General features: G+C 44.7%; 2 protein-coding genes and 1 pseudogene across 2 annotated transcripts; 2 read left to right on the top strand and 1 right to left on the bottom strand.

Moving 5' to 3' along the window:
- Positions 1-1,275: 1,275 nt before the first annotated feature.
- Positions 1,276-14,451, top strand: LOC127754479 (uncharacterized). The gene is made up of 15 exons (XM_052280029.1): positions 1,276-1,353; positions 2,495-2,536; positions 2,675-2,724; positions 2,798-2,863; positions 2,936-3,103; positions 3,180-3,313; positions 3,403-3,542; positions 3,622-3,708; positions 3,813-3,935; positions 4,064-4,219; positions 4,307-4,405; positions 4,474-4,617; positions 4,688-4,767; positions 7,777-8,217; positions 13,371-14,451. Exons 6-15 carry the CDS (start codon positions 3,265-3,267, stop codon positions 13,822-13,824), a joined length of 1,773 nt encoding a protein of 590 aa, XP_052135989.1. The 5' UTR covers positions 1,276-1,353; positions 2,495-2,536; positions 2,675-2,724; positions 2,798-2,863; positions 2,936-3,103; positions 3,180-3,264; the 3' UTR covers positions 13,825-14,451.
- On the top strand, positions 5,268-7,763 carry LOC127754480 (phosphatidylinositol 4-phosphate 5-kinase 6-like). Its single transcript, XM_052280030.1, has one exon. The coding sequence runs from the start codon at positions 6,185-6,187 to the stop codon at positions 7,637-7,639; it is 1,455 nt and encodes a 484-aa protein (XP_052135990.1). The 5' UTR covers positions 5,268-6,184; the 3' UTR covers positions 7,640-7,763.
- LOC127754487 (protein TRAUCO-like) lies at positions 13,877-18,520 on the bottom strand (annotated as a pseudogene).
- Positions 18,521-19,430: the final 910 nt, after the last annotated feature.

Genomic DNA, 19,430 nt, shown 5'->3' with positions numbered 1-19,430 from the left:
CCAAAATTTTTCACCCTATCACATCGAACATTTGAATGCCTACATAAAGTATTAAATATAGGCTAAAAAAATAACCAATTGCACATATTACGACTAATTTGCGAGACGAATCTTTTAAGCCTAATTGCTCCATGATTTAACAATGTGGTGTTACAATAAACATTTGCTAATGACGGATTAATTAGGCTTAATAAATTCGTCTCTCAGTTTACAGGCGGATTATATAATTTGTTTTGTTATTAGACTACGTCTAATACTTCAAATGTGTGTCCGTATATCCGATGTGACACACCAAAACTTTACTCTCCTAGATCTAAACACCCCCTACTCCCTTCGTCCCCTAAAAATTCAATCTAGTACCGAATATGACATATCTTAGTACTACAAATCTGAATATATATGTCCATATTCATCATACTAGAATATGTCACATCCAGTCATAGATTCGTTTTTTATGGGACGACGGGAGTACTTCCCATAAAAACCAACATAGTACCAGATGTGACACATTCTATTACTATGAATATGGATATGTCTTTGTTCAGATTTGTAGTACTAGGATGTGTCACATCCGGTTCTAAATTGGGTTTTTTATGGGACGGAGGGAATTTGATGTTTCTAGTCCCATTTAATTTAGTTAGCTTTTTTTTCGAATCAGGAGTAATAAGCAAAAGGATGTGTTTAGTTCACGCAAAAATTAGAAGTTTGATTGAAATTAGAACGATGTGACGGAAAAGTTGGAAGTTTGTGTGTGTAGGAAAAATTTAATGTGATAGAAAAGTTGGAGGTTTGAAGAAAAAGTTGGGAACTAAACCAGGCCTAAGACCAAGGGCCATACATTTGAAGTATTAAATTTTTGACGTGTCACGTCAGATATACGAACATACATTTGAAGTATTAAATGTAGACTAATAACAAAACAAATTATAGATTCCGCCTAGAAACTGCAAGACGAATTTATTAAGCCTAATTAATCCGTCATTAGCAAATGTTTAGTTTAGCACTATATTGTCAAATCATGGAGCAATTAGACTTAAAAAATTCGTATCACAATTTACACGCAATCTGTGTAATTAGTTTTTTTTCTATATTTAGTACTCTATACATGTGTCCAAATATTCGATGTGACATGGTGCAAAATTTTTTTATTTGGGAATTAAACAAGGCCTAAAATGTAACATTTCATAGGAAAGTTCCCACACGCAACACACAAGTTCGTAAATTAGGCCCCACCCCTGGCGCAAGTCCCGACCCTACAAATTTCATCCCTGCGCCTGCCCAACCCGCCGCATCCTAATTCCTAAACCCTAACACGGAAAGCCAGCTCTCATCTCCAAACTAATCAAGCCCGAGGTAACATCTGCCTCTATCCTTTACTTTGCGATTAATCCGTGTGATGTGCCCAGTGATTTTGATCATCTAGGAGGTTTTTTAGGGTCGGATTTTGGGTTCATGGTGTATTTTTGAGGGTTTCATGGGGGACTTTTGATCCGGCGAGGTCTTATTCGGATTTTGGCATTTCCCGTGCGATGTTTCAGTAGTTTTGATCCGCTTTCTTTTGGTGCCCCTTGTGGAAATTTGACGGTTCATCGGGTATCCGCGAGTCCTTGCGATGTGCTAGTGGTTCTGATGCGGTGAGGTTTTTAGTCTCCGTATTTTTGAGTACATTGGTGAATCATGTGTCGGTGGTGTTGATCCGGTTTGGTATCGGATTTTGGTGTTCGTTGTGGAAATTTGAGGGTTCATCCGGGTCCGCTAGGTTTTTGGTTCGGATTTTGGCATTTCTGCCTTGCTTTGCGATGCAATCCGTGTGATGTGCTAGTGGTTTTGATGCCGTGAGGTTTTTAGTCTCCGTATTTTTGAGTACATTGGTGAATCATGTGTCGGTGGTGTTGATCCGGTTTGGTATCGAATTTTGGTGTTCGTTGTGGAAATTTGAGGGTTCATCGGGGTCCGCTAGGTTTTTGGTTCGGATTTTGGCATTTCTGCCTTGCTTTGCGATGTAATCCGTGTGATGTTGCTAGTGGTTTTGATGCCGTGAGGTTTTTGTGTCGGATTTTGGGGTTCTTGATCCGGTTCTCAACAAAGGTCTCGTTCCTTTATTATCCGAATCAATGCGATTTGCTCTTAGATTTTCTTTTTAGGATTTTGGGTGTTCAACTGGGATTTTGATACGCCCAGGTTTCTGTGTTCGGACTTTTGGGTTCATCGGAGGTGGCAGGCTTGGCAGAACGGCCAACTACTGAGATTTTAGCTGTGAAGATTGTCTCATCTTAGATCCAAACTCGATTATGTGTGTTTAAGGGTGTACCAATATTTGTTTGGTTTGATTATTTACTATCCAACTGGATGACATGAGAACTTTCATAAGTCATGCCCTTTTTACATTTTGTGTTGTTTCATTGCAATATCCTTGTAAAAATATGTCGTGGCACTCTCATGTTTAATGAGATTTATTGTTGGTGGCTGATTGCTGTTTCCCTTCTTTTTCCAGAGCCGAAGACCTCTAGTTGGCTTTAGCAATGTCATCAAAAAGGTAATTGTTCTCTTATTAGGTTATATAACATTCTCTGGTTGGCTTTTTCAATGTCATCAAAAAGGTAATTGTTCTCTTATTAGGTTATATAACATGCTGTGGTTGTTTTTTTTAAATTTTTTTTTTGCATGCAAACAGCTCGCCAAGGGAACTGACTGGAAAGAAGAAACTGACTAAACATGACCATGGTACTTCATCTAGCCCTTTGCTGTTTTTACTCTATCTATACTTACATTCATGTCATTCTACAATGTCTTATAGAAGCATTAAGGTTTATTGAGCTGGCTGAGAATGGTACCGACCCCGCAACTATCGATGCATCCGAAGGTATGTAGAACCTACCATTTACATTGTCATTACAACATTTTTTTTCTGTTTCTTAACAGCCAAGGTATGCAGAATTGGCAAAGAAGCTGGGATGCACTTACACATATAGGACACTTTTTCGCACTTTTAACTACAAAGGGATGCATGTGCTGCATCACTCTGCCAAGGGTGCACATGTTACTCTTACTCATCATTTAGTGGAGTTTTTGGGCATTGATGTTGACAAAAAGGATAGCACAGGTTTGTAATAGTTATGTTGTTCATTTGTTTAAATTCACATATTTTTTTCAACTTCAGTTAACAAATGTACTTTTAGGTAGGACGATTCTTCATATTGCTGTTCCGAGAAACAGCGGAGGTATTTTGGCCATATCCTTGCAAAGCTTGAACCTAGCATTGACATGAAAGATAATCTTGGATTAACACCGCTTCAGCTATCTATTCTTCTTGGTCAGTATATTTCCGAATTCCTCTTAGCTATTGCAAAATGTAATCCCATCACAACCCAACACATACTTTCTTGCTCTATATATTGTCAGGCAAATATGCTGCGATGCAAAAATTGATAGACTTTGGGGCTGACATTCATATCCATTCTCTTTATGGAGGACCTATTCACGCAGCAGTAGCACTGGATGATGAAATTGCTCTTGAAGCTCTTATGAGAAAGAGCGTGAATGTAATACACGTCTTTTGCTATGATGTGTTTTCACATAATATGAATCTAGTGTTTTCACATAATGTGTCTTTATTAATAGGTGGATGATATTATTGATGGAGGTATAACACCCCTAGCATGTGCGGCATACAATGGTTCAGTTACAAGCATGAAAACGTTGTTGCAGGTTTTTTTTTTGTTTGGCTCTTTGAGATATGCTAATATCTTCATGTGCAGATGCTGATTGTAGTTTTCTTTTAGCCTTATCTATCTACATATTCTTACTTTTAGGCTGGAGCTAATGTTCAGATTTCAAAGCCAATCGGCAAAGCTATAGTAGCTGACCTCACTTCATCTGAATCTATGGTTCAGATTCTACTTGATTCTGGTGCTAATGCAGACGCAATTGATGAGGTCTCACCCCTTCCCCTCTTGTTCTTCATCCCCCTCTTTCCCTCATTTTGTTTTCAAAGTAAATGGTGTGCTCTGTAGTGCTAGTCACAATAACATTCATGTCCTCACCCCTTTCCCTCTCTTCCTAGGTCATGTTTGAGGACCCACCCATCATTGCTGCAGCCAAAAGGAAACAGATGAATGTTGTCCAACTTCTATTGAGTTCTTCCACCCCAATCGAAGGTGTTGACTGGAGCTTGAATGGTATAATAGCATATACAGAATCTGTTACGTTTAAAGCAGAGGTAAAATGTGATTTCTTTTTTCTTTTGGCTAACCTAACCTATTAGTTAGTTTGTTTTGGTTATAATTATATACTGATTTTTCTGCAGGACGATGTCCATACAGCAGCAAGAGTTACTGCGCTGCGTGAGCGCATGTTTAATGCTTTGGAAAACATAAACTACTTGCTGGCTGATATTTGCTGTAAAGTAAGTTCTAAATTTGACATACCCTAATTTCCTGCTGTGCATAATTTTTTTTGTCTCTCTTTTTGCAGGCGCTGAGAAATGATGTGAGTACAACAGAGTGGGACAGGTTGAGGAATCTCAATCTGCTTTATCTTTCACACAGTTTCCATGGTCAGAAACCTGTCCTGTCATCTGATGCCATTGTTAATATGGCCTTGGTTTATCAAAAACAGGTGCGCTTTCTCCTTATAAAGTAGTTTGGGCTAACGTTATACGTTTTCTAATGAACTGTGAAATTATCAGGACAAGGGCAAGGAGGTTATGTGTTTGAAGGCAGCGTTGGCGCTGAACCCTCAAAATGAGAGAGCTGAAAGTCTTTTGAGGTAAGTTTGTTAAGCCTTTATGTGCTTGACCCCTTGCAAAAAATTTGAAGTGGAAGTGGGGTAATACTGTTAAGCCTTTTGGGGTAATACTGTTCCTCAAATGGAAGTGGGACAGAGAGGCTCTCTTTTATATAAAACAAATTTTTGTTTAATCTGCATGCAAACAGCTGACAGATTAATTCTTCAGAAATGAATGAGGCGGCTGAAGTTGGATTTCAACCTCTATATGGGCTCTGTCTTAGTGATTTTTTCTCCAGTCATTTTGTTACCTTTGTTTTCTTGCCAGGTTTCTCCAGTCATTTTGTTACCTTTGTTTTCTTGCCAGGTTTCTCCTTTGTTTTGGGTGTTGGTTTCGATATTAGATTTGGTACTGGTAATACTGATCGTGGTTGCTGTTTTTGATTGTCGTTGAGACAGATACTCCCTACTTTCCTAAATATTTGACGCCGTTGATTTTCGTAAACATATTTGACCGTTCGTTTTATTCAAAAACTTTTATGAAATATGTAAACTATATGTATACATAAAAGTATAAAAGTATAGTTGTCCATTTGGACGGCCCGGCCCGGCACGGCCATGCTCGGGCCAAAATCTGTCGGGCCGGTACGGCCCGACCAACACACCGGGCCGTGCCGGCCCATGGGCTGCACCACCGGCCCAAGCATGGCCCACTAGCAGTTGCTTGGGCCGGGCCGTGCTTGGGCTGGGCCAAATTGCCATGGGCCGGGCCATCGGGCCTCGGGCCTTTTGGCCATCTATACATAAAAATATATTTAACAATAAATCAAATGATAGAAAAAGAAATAATAATTACTTAAATTTTTTAAATAAGACGAACGATCAAACATATTTAAAAAAGTCAACGGCGTCAAATATTTAGGGAAGGAGGGAGTAGTTTGGTACTGTCAGATTTCAGTTCCGTAGCTCCTGGATCCTGATAGCATCAGTTCATCATCAGTTGGTCTCTGCGATTTCAACGTAGGAAATGCTCATGTTGTAGCCTATTGGAAAGGGCCTGAGCATTGCTCAGCGCTATCAACTGAAAAGCCCCCAAGATCGAAGCAGACACTGAGATGCTACTAGCCAGAGCTAGCCTACTACTGCTGTTTCTCCCTTTTGCCTATTTTTAGAGCGTTCATGGCTTTCTATCTCACCGTTACCTCTGCCTCCTTCCAAATGTTTCGCCCCCCGAGCTCTCCTTGGCGCAGCGGCGGCAGCGCCATCCACCCACCCCGACAACTCCTCCCAACCTCCAACCAATCCAAACATTTTCTTGCCCCTGCTACCTCCACTGCGCCACCCATCACCAGCCATGCACAGCCTCGCTCTGCCTCCGCCTCCGGCGTCGTTCTCGTTCTGACCCTGTCACGTTGAGTTAGGCTCCTCGGAGGACGCCACGACGGCGACCGGGAAGAAGATGAACCCGCTCCCTTCTCCGGCCAGCCGGCTGTGGGAGGCGAGCATCCGCAAGCTCAAGTACTCCACCATCCTTCGCGGCTCCGTCGTCCCCTCCGGCGGCACCTTCGACGGACCGGCGGCCGCCACCGGCAATGCCGCTGGAGGTGACCCCATCACGCTCACCCCAAGCCTCTCCGTCAGCTCCTCCACCTCCAACACCATCTACCAGTACGACGACGGCGACGAAGACATCGACTCCGTCCTCGACGACGTTGACACCGACGACGACGACGTCGACGAGGCGTCGCTCGGCGAGCCCAGCCACTCCGACCAGCTGCTGCCCAGCGGAGACTTCTACCAGGGCGACCTACGCGGTGACCTCCCCCACGGCGCCGGCAAGTATCTCTGGACGGACGGCAGCATGTACGAGGGGTCGTGGCGCGGCGGCCGCGGCAAGTTCTCGTGGTCGTCGGGCGCCATCTACGAGGGCGACCTCGCCGGCGGGTACATGCACGGCCAGGGGACGTACATCGGCGAGCTCGGGGACACGTTCGCCGGGCTGTGGGCGAACAACCTCCGGCACGGCCGCGGCACGCAGGCGTACGTCAACGGCGACGTGTACGATGGCCACTGGCGCGACGGGCTGCAGGACGGGCACGGCCAGTACATCTGGCGCGGCGGCCACGAGTACATCGGGACGTGGAAGGCCGGCGAGATGCACGGCCGCGGGACGGTGATATGGGCGGACGACGACCGGTACGACGGCGCGTGGGAGGACGCCAAGCCCAAGGGGCAGGGCACGTTCCGGTGGTCCGACGGCGGGATGTACATTGGCCTGTGGTGCCAGGAGTCCGGCGAGACGCAGGGCAAGGGCGTGTACTACCCGCCGTCCGGTGGCCCGGCGGTGCCGTTGCCCCGGGAACCCAAGGAGGTGATCACGAAGCTGCTCGAGGAGCTGGAGATGTCCGAGGGGAAGACGGTGTCGCTGCTGCCGTCACAGAAGGTGCTGACATGGCCTGGGGTGGAGCCCGTGACGAAGAAGCCGGTGTGGCGGCCGCCGGAGGTCGCCGCTGACCAAGGGATGTGGCGGCCGCCGGAGGTTGGACCTGACCAAGGGAGGAGGTCGAGCAGGAGGAACAACATGTCGTCCGACATTGACAGCCTGGTTGAGGGGGAGGACGGCGGCGAGGAGAGTCGCAACGACAGGTCATGGGTGCGGACACCGTCGTGTATGCGCGCGCCGACGCTGCCGAAGCCGGGGAAGAAGCAGGGGGAGACCATCTCCAAGGGCCACAAGAACTACGAACTGATGCTCAACTTGCAGCTGGGAATAATATTAGATGTACCTATCATGTATGAATTAATAATATGGATAAAATTAGATGTACCTATCATTTATTTGTATTTGGTTTTTACTGTACATCACCAGCGTGTTTTTTTTTTTCCAAATCACACTCAAATTCCTAGCCTTTGATAGACATAAAGATTCGTGCAACATTATCGGGCCCGCAGTCCTTTTATCGGGTTAGGATCCGTTTTGTAACCCAATCCAAACAAGGTTTGGGGATATTTCTGACACAGGGCGCGTTTTTTTTTTTTATTTTGAAACAGTGCCACCCACTTCTCAGCGGAGCGCACAATGTCGCTGAGGGGAGGGGGTGAATCCGCCGGCAGCGATTCTCCTTGTCGGCGAGAGGAGGCCAAGAGTAGGACTCCTCGGCCACAGCCGGGCTCAGCCGGCGAGCGTAGCGCGGCGGCCTCCGCTGAGATGTCGTCGAGGGAGGGAGCAAATCTTGCGGAGGCGATTCACTGCAGCCAGGCGAAGCCGGCGAGCATGGTGTGGCGCCCTCCGCCGCCGCCGTGGAGACAAGCTCCGAGGTCGCCAAGGTCAGGGGCCAGGCGGCCACGCCCTACTCGGCTGCCCCCTTTGATGAATCCATGCTGGTGCAGCATTCAACAGGCAAGGCGATGGGGAATCGTGAGGCTGACGTTGCTGCTGTTGGTTTGGGTCCAAAAAACTCAGGCCTCAAGATCTGTCCAGCTCGTTCCTTGGTGAGCAATTTATTTTTGTTTTTGTGATGCTTATGCACGCTGATTTGTTTGGATATATAAGGAGGATGTAATCACAAATTTTTTATGGGGTTCTTCTCTAATCTGTTACTGTGGGATGTATAAATGCTTTAGATCTGTTACTACTGTTGAATGCATAAATGGTTTTGAGTAAATTTCACAAAACTACAAGTATTTTGCACAATTTATCACAAAACTATATGTACTTTGTACAATCTATCACGAAACTACATATTTAAGAACTTGTTTCTCAAAACTATAGATTTAGTGTATTCGTTTATCACAGAACTACATATTTAGTGTCTTCATTTATCACAAAACTACATGTTTTAATAATGCTAAAACCTATAGTTTTGTGATAATGGAGACACTAAACCTGTAGTTTTGTGATAAATGAAGATATTAAATCTGTAGTTTTGTGTAACAAGTTCTTAAATCTGTAGTTTTGTGATATATTGTGCAAAGTATATGTAGTTTTGTGATAAACGAAGAAATTGAATCTGTAGTTTTGTGAAACAAGTTCTTAAAATTGTAGTTTTATGATCGATCATGCAAAGTATCTGCAGTTTTACGAAATTTACTCAATGGTTTTTATCTCCTACTGTTGAATGTATAAAATCAGGTTTTGGGGAGCTGAATTTTGCAGGTGGTTGAGGGGGACGTTTTGTGAGCAAGGTGTGATTCATTTGTGTGGGGGTAGTATTAGTTTTGTTTGCCAATTCAAACTGAAGTTAACTAAGCATGATTTTTCTGTAAGCTGTACTTACCTAATTCAGTAAACAATTAGTACTGACAAGAGAGCTTTTTAGTTTTTCAAATAGCTTGAGTACCATCAAGTCCTCCTTTGATCATGCCATTTTTTTGCTAGTGTCTAAAACCCTGCTCCTTTCCAAAAAATATAAAGCATTGCAAGATTAATGTTCTGAACATTTCAGAGGAAACTAATATATTTTTTTCAGAACTTCACTATGATACATAGCGTTTTTACTTTTGTTAGCAATTAAAAATACTTAGCACAGTGCATTACTTTTAGTTCCTCCCTCTCCTGTAGTCTCCCCTGTTATGTTATTTAGATGACCGCATCATGATGAGCTAAGCATCTAAATATGTTAGTTTTGTAATCAAATTAATAAATTAGTTTTGTCTGCCATTTTAGGTAGATAACTGCATTATGAAGACCTAAGCTAGTTTTAACTAAAAGGTATATAGTTTTAACTAAATTTGGTAAAACTAAAATATTTCTGTTGGGTGATCACTAGCATGCATTCGTTCTGTTCTAGTTAGGTAAAAGGTATGATGGCATTTAACAAACATAGTTTTGTAAGAAAAGAGATTAGTTTTGTTTGCTATTAGAATTCCTAGTTTTGTTAGTTCAGTCAGAAATACTTTAACATCTACTTTCAAGTTCTGTCAGAAATACTGCAATTAGTAGTTTTGTTAGCCACTAGAATTCCTAGTTTTGCTAGTTCAGTCAGAAATACTTTAACCTCTACTTTCAAGTTTTGTCAGAAATACTGTAATTAGTAGTTTTGTTAGCCACTAGAATTCCTAGTTTTGTTAGTTCGAAATGGGTATTAGTTCTGCTTTGTCAGCAATTAGTTTTGTGTTGTTCTTCTGCTTGCTTCTTCTATCTATCTTGTCAGCAAATACCAATCACTCACTATGATCAAGTTTTGTCATCTATAGGACAACACTGAAGAGTACTTAGTTTTGTTTAGCTCTGTAAGTTTTGTCATCTATAGGACAACACTGAAGAGTACTTAGTTTTGTCATCTGTTGGAAAGTACTGAAGAGTACCTGGCTTTATATAGTTTTGTATAATCATGCATACATAAGACTTATATAATCCATGTTGATCAAATCCGCATTGATGGCTATTGAGAGTACTTTGTTTTGTTTGCTCCTGTAAGAATAACTTGAAATGTTTTTTTGAGCAAGTTCTGTCAGCCCTTGTAAGAGTTTCGTGTTCTACTAATAAATAATTGTTTTTTTTATATAAATACCAAGTTAGTTTTGTTAGGTTTTAAAACTATGATATATCATGTTGAGTTTTGTGTTATATAATCAAGTTAGTTATGTTCTGTTAACTACATTGAATTGTCAGAGATCATGTGACAACCAGTGTGAAAAATGGCAACCAGAATATTTTTGGTTCTGAATTTGGTCAGGTCGAGTGTAGTTGTTTGCTCTGAATTTGGCCTTGGAAGAAGCTGTCTTTGTTCAAGGCTACTTGTCATTTTTTTTCAGCATGTGTGCAGTCGAGAACTAGTTTCTGTGAGAGATGTATGCAAAACCAAGAAAAACAAGAACAACTACATTGTTTGTCATTTGAGTGAATTTTCATTCTTTTGATAGACCCTTCAAGTTTAGACATGTCATAAGTTTATTTGGTGGTCACCAGAATAGAACTAATCTGCATGTACATATTTAGATCAAAATTGAGATATGCATGGCTAATCTGCATAAAATCAATTGTCATAAATTATGCATATAAGTTTTTTGTTCTGTTAGCACTGAATTTTGAGCAGATACATAAATTGTGCCGTAAAATTGACAGTTTGAAACAGGAAACTAATTCCATGCACTATGTTCATATAAAATGTGATGCAATCTGTAAGTACCTTATCTGAAAAGAAGTTACTTGAAGAAGCTTCCCCTTTCTCCTTTTTATTCAGTGTAGCTTGATTTTTCTGAAATGTGGCTACTCGGCTGTGGGCTTTTGACTTTTTCCTGTGGGAAAAAGTGCACCGGAGGTCCCTGAACTTGTCACCGAGATACGAAAACGTCCTTGAACCGCAATACCAGATATGCGGGGTCCCCTAACTATACAAAACCGGTCACCCGAGGTCCCTCGGTGGTTTTGACCCCGGTTTTAGTCTACGTGGCAGCTAAGTCAGCATGGGACCCATGTGGGCCCCACATGGCAGGTGTCCACGTCACCCTCTCTTTCCCCTTTCTCTTTCTCTCTGTTTCTCTTTCCCCTTTCTCCTTCCTCTCGCTCTCTGGTCTCGCACACGCAGGGACGACGCCGCGGAGGTGGCCGGGAGGGAGCAGCGGGGCACGCTGTCGATGCGGTGGCGGAGGAGGAGGAGGACGCCGGCCACCGCGCCGCGGCTGGATCCGGCGGGGAGGGCGTTTCATGGAGGTGGTGGTGGGGGAGGGAAGGTGAGGGTTCTCGTGATCAATGGTTGCGGGCAATGCGCTGCTGGTGGCGGTGGCGCTGGTGACGCTAGAGACAGCGTTGCGGGAGAAGGCCGGGGATAATGATGCGAGGGTGATGGATTTCTTTGACGCGGCGGCGGGGGCGGGGGCCGGGGGTGTGTTGGCGGTGATGCTATTCTTGAAGGGGGGGTGGGCGGCCGAGGTACACGACGGCGGACTCGCTGGCGTTCGTGGCGGCGAGCCTCGGGAAGGGCGGGTGGTGCGGCGGCGGAGGGTGGAGGAGGTGGGTGGCGGAGAGGTCGTCGCTGCGGCGGGTGATCGGCGCCGCCACGCTGCGTGACACCGTCGCGCCGCTGCTCGTCCCGTGCTACGACCTCGCCACCGCGGCGCCGTTCCCTCTTCTCCCGCGCTGGAGCCGTTCCTCTTCTCCCGTGCCGACGCCGTCGAGAGGACAGCTTCGACTTCAACGGACGACAACCGTCGTCGTCGTCGTCGTCGCCATCCCCAACCTCCTCACCGGACGACACTATCCAGAACGCCGCGTGCGACTATGCCGTTGTTAACGACCAAATTTGGTAACCTCAGTATTGGAGATGGAGATTAGATCGAAGCGGAATCCAAGATCAAGATTGTTTTGGAAGCAGAGCAAGAATCGGGTGGAGTCCAAATCGGCTACGATCAAGGTCGGTGGAGTTCGAGTCAGACAAGGTTAGCCGATTGGGTCGATTCTGACAATACGACTCGGTACACGTTGTCAAACCGAGTAAACGTGCTTCATGATGATTGCCACGCATGGATAGAGTTCTGAGAAGGCAATTGTATCTATTAATTAGAATATTCTGTGTAATTTCCTTAGAGATATGTTTGGGCAAAAGTCTGCCGCAAAGACTTATGGTATCTTAGAGTTTGTTAGAGATAAGAGTCGTGTCCGACATGGACATATTTTGTAATCTCGGGTATAAATAGACCCCGAGCCTTATGTAATCAATCTAACACATATTCAATACAATCTCGGCGCATCGCCACCCTCTTTATTTTCGTTTTGTTTTGACGGGTTCTTGCTTTCGGGTTGAGCTGCATCGGTTTCGATCTTCAACAAGAGGTAAAACTTGTTATGGCGGCTTGCGTTCTCGGGATTAGTGCTTCCATCTTTATGATACTCTAATCTTGTTTATGTAATTCGTCGAGTTATCATATATCCTATATAATCTTTGGCAATATCGTTATCTAACCTTCAATTGGCTAACGTTTGTTACTAGAAGGCAGCCGATTAGGTTATATATCGACGTTGACTTAGATTATATAAGATATCTACCACTCTATGAAACAACCAGCGGCTTGATTGTCTAGATATTGTCTTTCTTTTCATACTTATAGCTGTATCAGTTGAGTTTGACCTTATAAGTCGTGATTAGAATATTAATCTCTAGCCTGCTTTCTGGTTGCCGATTAGAGTAGCATTGGGGTTTCAGCCGATCTTACCTGATTTAACTACTTTACGTTCCACATATGCTTGATTGATATGTTAAATCTACCTTTATGTTAAGATCTTGTTACATTTAAGTATATTAGGCTTCTGTTTAGTATATTTTACTTTCTTTAATACCTTAATATAGAGTGGTATCGGAGTATTAACCGATACATGCTAGATGTATCTGATCGGCTATGCTATGAACATATATAGTCTCGTTGTTAATATATATTTCGATCTAAGTGGTTTATACTGTCTCGGCATGGCGACCGATTTATCCCAATCACTTGATTTAAGTATATATCGATATAGGGATTATATATCGTTAATATCTACAGCCGATCGAGTAGATTTAGTTCTTTCCTACTTATTCACGATTACCGATCGATTCACATATGACATCGGCTCAAAGATAAATGATATGTCATTGGCAACTAGCTGATCAGCTATAGTTTACAGATTTAACCACGGTTTCTTTGTCTTTGTTTCTTGTTGATTGCAGGATCAAATCAATTGGCACGCTCATACACCTAAAGGCAAGCTTTTGGACCTGCACTGGAGCTAAGCAGATCTCCCAGGCCTCGTGTTTTACATCAACAACTGTGTGCCTGCTCGAGTTCGCCGTCGAACGCGCCTCGCCCCGTCGCGGCCCTCGCACGGCCGCTGCATGCCCGCGCCGTTCCCGCTGCACGGCGCGGCGGCAGAGCGCGGCGGGGACGCGGACGACCGCGAGGACGATGAGCTCGACGACAGCAAAGGGGAAGCAGCAGAAAACCGCGACGCACTCCGCCGCCGTCCCACCTGCCACCTCCCCGCACCGCGGCTGCTGCTCCCGCGCCCGCCGCCGCTCCCGCTCCCTCCTCATCTCCACGGCCGACGAGCTCCTCAGCCTCCTCGACGACAACCCGTTCCCCGCCGCTGCTAACGCCGCCGCCGACCCCGCTGCCCCGGCGTGAAGTAGTCTGGAGAACCACGTCTTGAGCTCGCTCCGCCCCGAGCCCGCGCGCTGCCTCTCCTGCCTCGGCCCGCCGAGCTCCGGGCCGGCCACCGCCCTTCACCGCCGGAGTCGCGACCACCGTCGCCTCGCTAGCTGCATTCTATAAGCAGTGCCCTGGCATACCCCATTCTTGAAGTAGCATATCTCACTACCTGCATTTGCAAGAACTATAAAGTATTAAAATGGAATATCTAAGAAGGCCAGAGGAGAGGCTGCACAAATAAAACAATGGATGCTAGAAAGTCGGAAATGAAATATAAGTGCAATTGTGCAAAACAGTCGCATACTCGTAAGTAGGAAAACAAGGGACGCTAGAAAGTAGTAAGTGATAAGTGCAAGTGTGCAAAACAACCACTTATAGGATCCTGACTTTGTTCTATGCGAAGAACAAACAAGAAACCCTTTTTTTAATCCATGTAAGCAAAACATAGTGATCCAATGGAAGGTACTGATGTGCACTTATTTACAATTACTGACTTTGGGGCAAAAAAAACTTTGCAGTCGTTGATTTCTGACTTCATCATAAGAACAGATAAGAAAGAACTGCCCTTTTTATTCATGTGCACATAACATAATAGAATCTACTGCACGATAAGATTGCAATAATGACTGGATAAGTAAAGACTCCCAAAAGTAACCTCCTATCATACAGTAGAAGATTGCACCTTCGAGTTAGGATTGGTACAGTATATCATGCAGTACTTGTTCTGATGTAGATAAATCCAAGAAGGCCAGAACCAAATAAGTAATTATACTTTAGGATATAATAGTCAATAACATATTATCTTCTCAAAAAGTGAGTTGCAGGTATTTGTTTTTACTAGTATGGAATACAACAGACTATGCACTGTCAAACAGTCAAGAATATAATTTAAGGTCAGATGATGACATAGATACTCTTGAACAGAACTATGGGTAAATTTAGTAACATTTGGTAGGTGTTTTTTTGTCTTTGATTGAGTAGCAAAGCAAATTAATAAGTTATGTACAACTGTAGAAGCAAATTGTTACATTTTCCATGTTGTGCCTCTCAAGAGAGCATTGCTAGAGAAGCATTTGCTGCATTTCTTGCTCTCTTTCTTACATTGTGACTTATGAACTGTACGCTGCATTCATTATGCTTCAGCACTAAGCACCTCCAATAATAAAGATGACAATATGTAGCTATATTTCTTGGTACAAGACACTTTATGCTTTGGAAATGATTTCAAGAGCAGTGAGTAGAAACTACTTTCTAGTTTGTGCAATGGAGATATAGTGACTTGAAACACATGTAGGGGAGTAGATACCAATATGTCCAACCAGACAGAGATCAGAAACTTGCTCAAACATAGGATGCAAAAGACTGATGAAACTTAATTAAACGTACTTCTAAATTTTGTTAGGACAAGTGCACCACTGTTACATTACAGCTATTGGAAGTTCTAATATTTCCTATATAATCATACATGTAAGGGGTCCCTACATGTAAAGAACACCCGATTCTGTTGTCCTGAATCCTAAATCACTTTATTTATGCAGATCTACTACTGGTAATTCTGTAATTGGTACAAATTCTACATTACACCAAGTATTGAATATAACATCATGAAACATGCATCCTTGCAATTACATACAGAATCTTATTTGTGAAATTGCTAGTTCATACCAAGTTGTTTTTGTGAAAAATAGCATGTGTTATTTTCCTGGCTGGCAATCTACCACTAGTCTACTCAAACACATGAAGTAACACAATGGTACTCACCAGGAACTGGATCCGGCGTCTTCTGCTCAGCCGCCTTGGGAGCTTCAGCGCGGAAAGGAAGCCCCTTGTAGTGAACCAGGAAAGGCTGCTTGGGCTCATACAGCTCTCCATCAGGAAGATGAATGTAGAACCCGAGGACATCGCCCTCGCCATAGCCTTGGTCAGCATAATTGGACCTCCATGCCTTGTGCACCTTGGTACCATCCATGTCGCGATATCCGAATCCAAACACATAGTAGCCGACGGGTGCGTGGATGTCAGCATAATTCTGTTGGTGGGGATTAGGATCCTCTGCCTTCACACCGTGAAGGCACCAGCGTGCAGTCAAGTAATATCCACCGTCCAAGACAATCCAACGGCTCACATGCACATCCACTCAATTTAGCCAACGAAACATGCCCATCAGAGCCCATGGAAGCCCAGCAACTGGCAGCACATGCACTTGCAAAGTCTGATGAAGCGGTGTCATCGCCGGCCGCGGCGGTACACACCGCCGCCGCCACCGCGGTAGTGCAACGATTCAACATGCTTGTTGTATGGGATTTGGAACATTATTACAATTACAAAGCAGAACAATGCATGTATTCCATTTGACCATGCAGCAACCAAAGCATGCATTCCATCAGGCAATTCATGAGTTTCAGTTAACATCAATCGCTGCAAAGTATGATGGAGTTTCAAGCTACATCATAAATCGAAATATACTGCACGCCAAAAAAAAAATCGAAATATACTGTGATTAGTGCATAGGATCTGACTGACAAGAACAAAACCAATGCCCTGGAATAGATCCCCCTAGCTATAATAAGTCTTCAGTACACAGGTCACTGGTACTTGGGCCCTGTAAAAGTGAAGAATAGAAAAAAAAACTTAGTAACATTACAGTCATTTAATTTATACTTTTAGATTATGATCAAGATTACCATGAACAATTGGGTGAAGGTATTTATGACCCCATATTGTTCAAAGTCTCTATTGTTGTTTCCAGAAATATTATCTTTTGTAGCTTGTGCATCCAGACCATCATTTCTAGCCTCTTGTTGCTGGAAAGAGAACATAACTCAAAATAAAATTTACTCCAGATCACATTAGAAGCAGTGAAAATTGGAACTAAAATATAGCACTAGAATGAAATCTTCATTAAGAAATACCTTGGTTTTTTCCCATGTGATGTAGGTGTACCTTTTTTTCTCTCCTCACCCTTTTCTTCTTATCAAGCCTGATGGAATGCATGCTTTGGTTGCTGCATGGTCAAATGGAATACATGCATTGCTCTGTTTTGTAATTGTAATAATGTTCTAAATCCCAGACAACAAGCATGTTGAATCGTTGCACTACCGTCTACCGCGGCGGCAGCGGCGGACGGCGGCGCGTACCACCGCGGCCGGCGATGGTGCCGCTTCGTCAGACTTTGCAAGTGCATGTGCTGTCAGTTGCTGGGCTTCCATGGGTTCTGATGTGCATGTTTTGTTGGCTAAATTAAGTGGGTGTGCACGTGAGCTGTTGGATTGCCTTGGACGGTGGATATTACTTGACTGCAGGCTGGTGCCTTCACGTGTGAAGGCAGAGGATCCTAATTCTGTTGGTGGCCCATCCAAGGCGGGTGTGGCCGGTGCTGCCGAGGTGAAGGACCTTGACCTCGAAGTACCAAGCGCCGGCAGCGACGCCACGGGTGGCGCGCACCTTCCGGTATCCCTTTGTGCTGCCGGCGGTGAGGCGGTCGTCGGAGACCTCGACCTTGTCGGACTTGAAGACACGGGAGAGGAGCACGGGCAGATCGGGCGCGTCGTCGTTGCGCTCGGCGGCGAATCGGGGCGCCGGGGTGAGGACGAGCTCGTCGTCGCCGTTGGAGGGCTTGGGGAGGCGGCCGTTGGCGCCGGCGCTGCCGCCAGCGAGGGCGTTGGCCGGCTGCTTGGCCTTCTTCTTGCCCTTGCGGGAGTTGGGCCTGGTCCAGACGCTGTTGCTGTTCTTCTTCTTGGACTTCTTGCTCGGCGGCGGCGGGGGCGCGAGGGCCATGTGCTTCATGGCGCCGCCCAACGGGTTGGCCCCGTCGTCGTCGGGTGGCGCGGCGACGGCCGAGGCATCGGCATCGGAGGCGTCGGCGGCGAGCGCGGCGTCGGAGAAGGGGGTGTCGGGTTCGGCGGAGGCGGAGGCGGGGGTGTCGGGGAGATTTGGGGTATCGGCGGCGGATGGGGTGTCGTCGGACATGGGGGTATCGGCGGACGCGGGGGTGGAACGCGGAAGGGGGTGGGGAGGGAGGCGCATCGTCGGCGGCGGTGGCGTCCGCCATGGGGAGGGCTTCTGTGCGATTTGGGGAATTGGGGGTTTTGCTGCTCTCTCTCGCGGTTTGGGTTTGGTTTGCGAAATCGCGAGCGGGAGGAGAAAAGGTGGACGCGGTGCTCCCGCGAGTGGAAACGGTAGAGCGATTTGCCGTTTTCTGCCTGCACCGCCGAAAATCTATCTCTGCGATCATTGGAGCCAGCAAAATCGATCAAAACTTGACGAAGCTTGGGCTGCAAATTGAACTGGAATCGGACTACAATCCGGGTTTCCTCCACGGCTCAACCCCTACTGCTGCTGTTCTGTGGGTGCAGCTTTCAAGAGTAGCAGACAGTTTATCAGAATCCAAGTTGCAATGCAATGCATGTCAGATGGAGAAAGCAGACTAGGACGAGCAGGATACTGAGACTTGATCAAAGTTTCATAACATGTTATTTATGTTATGAGAGTAGCAGCAACACAAATACAACACATCTGCAGGTTGATCATACTACAACGACATATTCAAAGTTGACAACAGTCATTGGCACAACGAACTACACAGCTCACTAGAGTTTTATATATGAGCTATGGACGCTGGCCGCTCAAATGGGCATAATCTGTTCGCCATCCATGACTAAATTCATACCAGCCTGCATTGCAGTTGAACAAATATTAGTTGAGATAAAAAAAACAAAATACAACAGCATATAATCACATGTCTCAGCAAAAAACACATGCTAACAAGTGAAATGGTTTATGATTTCCCTGGTATCCTACTGCATACCAAAGTTGATTTAGCCTTTCCTACAACAATAGAAGCCTAAAAGTGAATAATTCTAGCTAGGGGAACAAAACAAAACAGTCCATACACTTGTACATATCAATATCAGGTAGGAGTACATCTCCAGCTTATTGTTCAATGTGGCATACTCGAATTCAAGCATTCACCAACTAGCCCGTTTGTATAAATTGTTCTGCTCCACAGTCCACAGAGAACCCTTTCGTTGAACAAAATCAGCAACAAGTATGATTCGTTTTTTCAGATCTTTCTCCAGTAACTAACACATGCTATGATGCAGCCAGTGGAAAACCAGATTTGTCAGGCCTCAGGTGTGATCACTATATATGTGATCAAATGCTAACTGTTTTATCCATATAACCATTCAGCTATATCCAGTCAATACTTAGCATGCTGCTACAGAAAAGGACAAAGCAATATCTTAAACACCTATATGCCAGGTTTTTTCGTGTCCATGCTCAAAGTTTAACAAGTTACTTTGGCATATCGATGCTAACCCATTACATGCCAAAGGAATGGAAACTATAGGTTTAACCATCATCACAGGAATATGAAGGATAATGAGATCATCAACACAAGAATAACACCACTAATCAAACTACTTTATCCACGCTGCATTTAGCTACAATTTCCGATATCAATAACTAGACAACTCACAATGCATGAACAACTGAATATGTGATAAAATAATGATGTATGAGTGACTGGCCACAACCGACAACACCAAAGACAGATGACACTGTTTGAAATTATAAGGATA

This window comes from Oryza glaberrima, chromosome 11, assembly GCF_000147395.1.
Source record: "Oryza glaberrima chromosome 11, OglaRS2, whole genome shotgun sequence".
NCBI lineage: Eukaryota > Viridiplantae > Streptophyta > Magnoliopsida > Poales > Poaceae > Oryza > Oryza glaberrima.
Note: the sequence above shows the minus strand (reverse complement) of the source record. Positions and strands in the feature narration are given on the sequence as shown.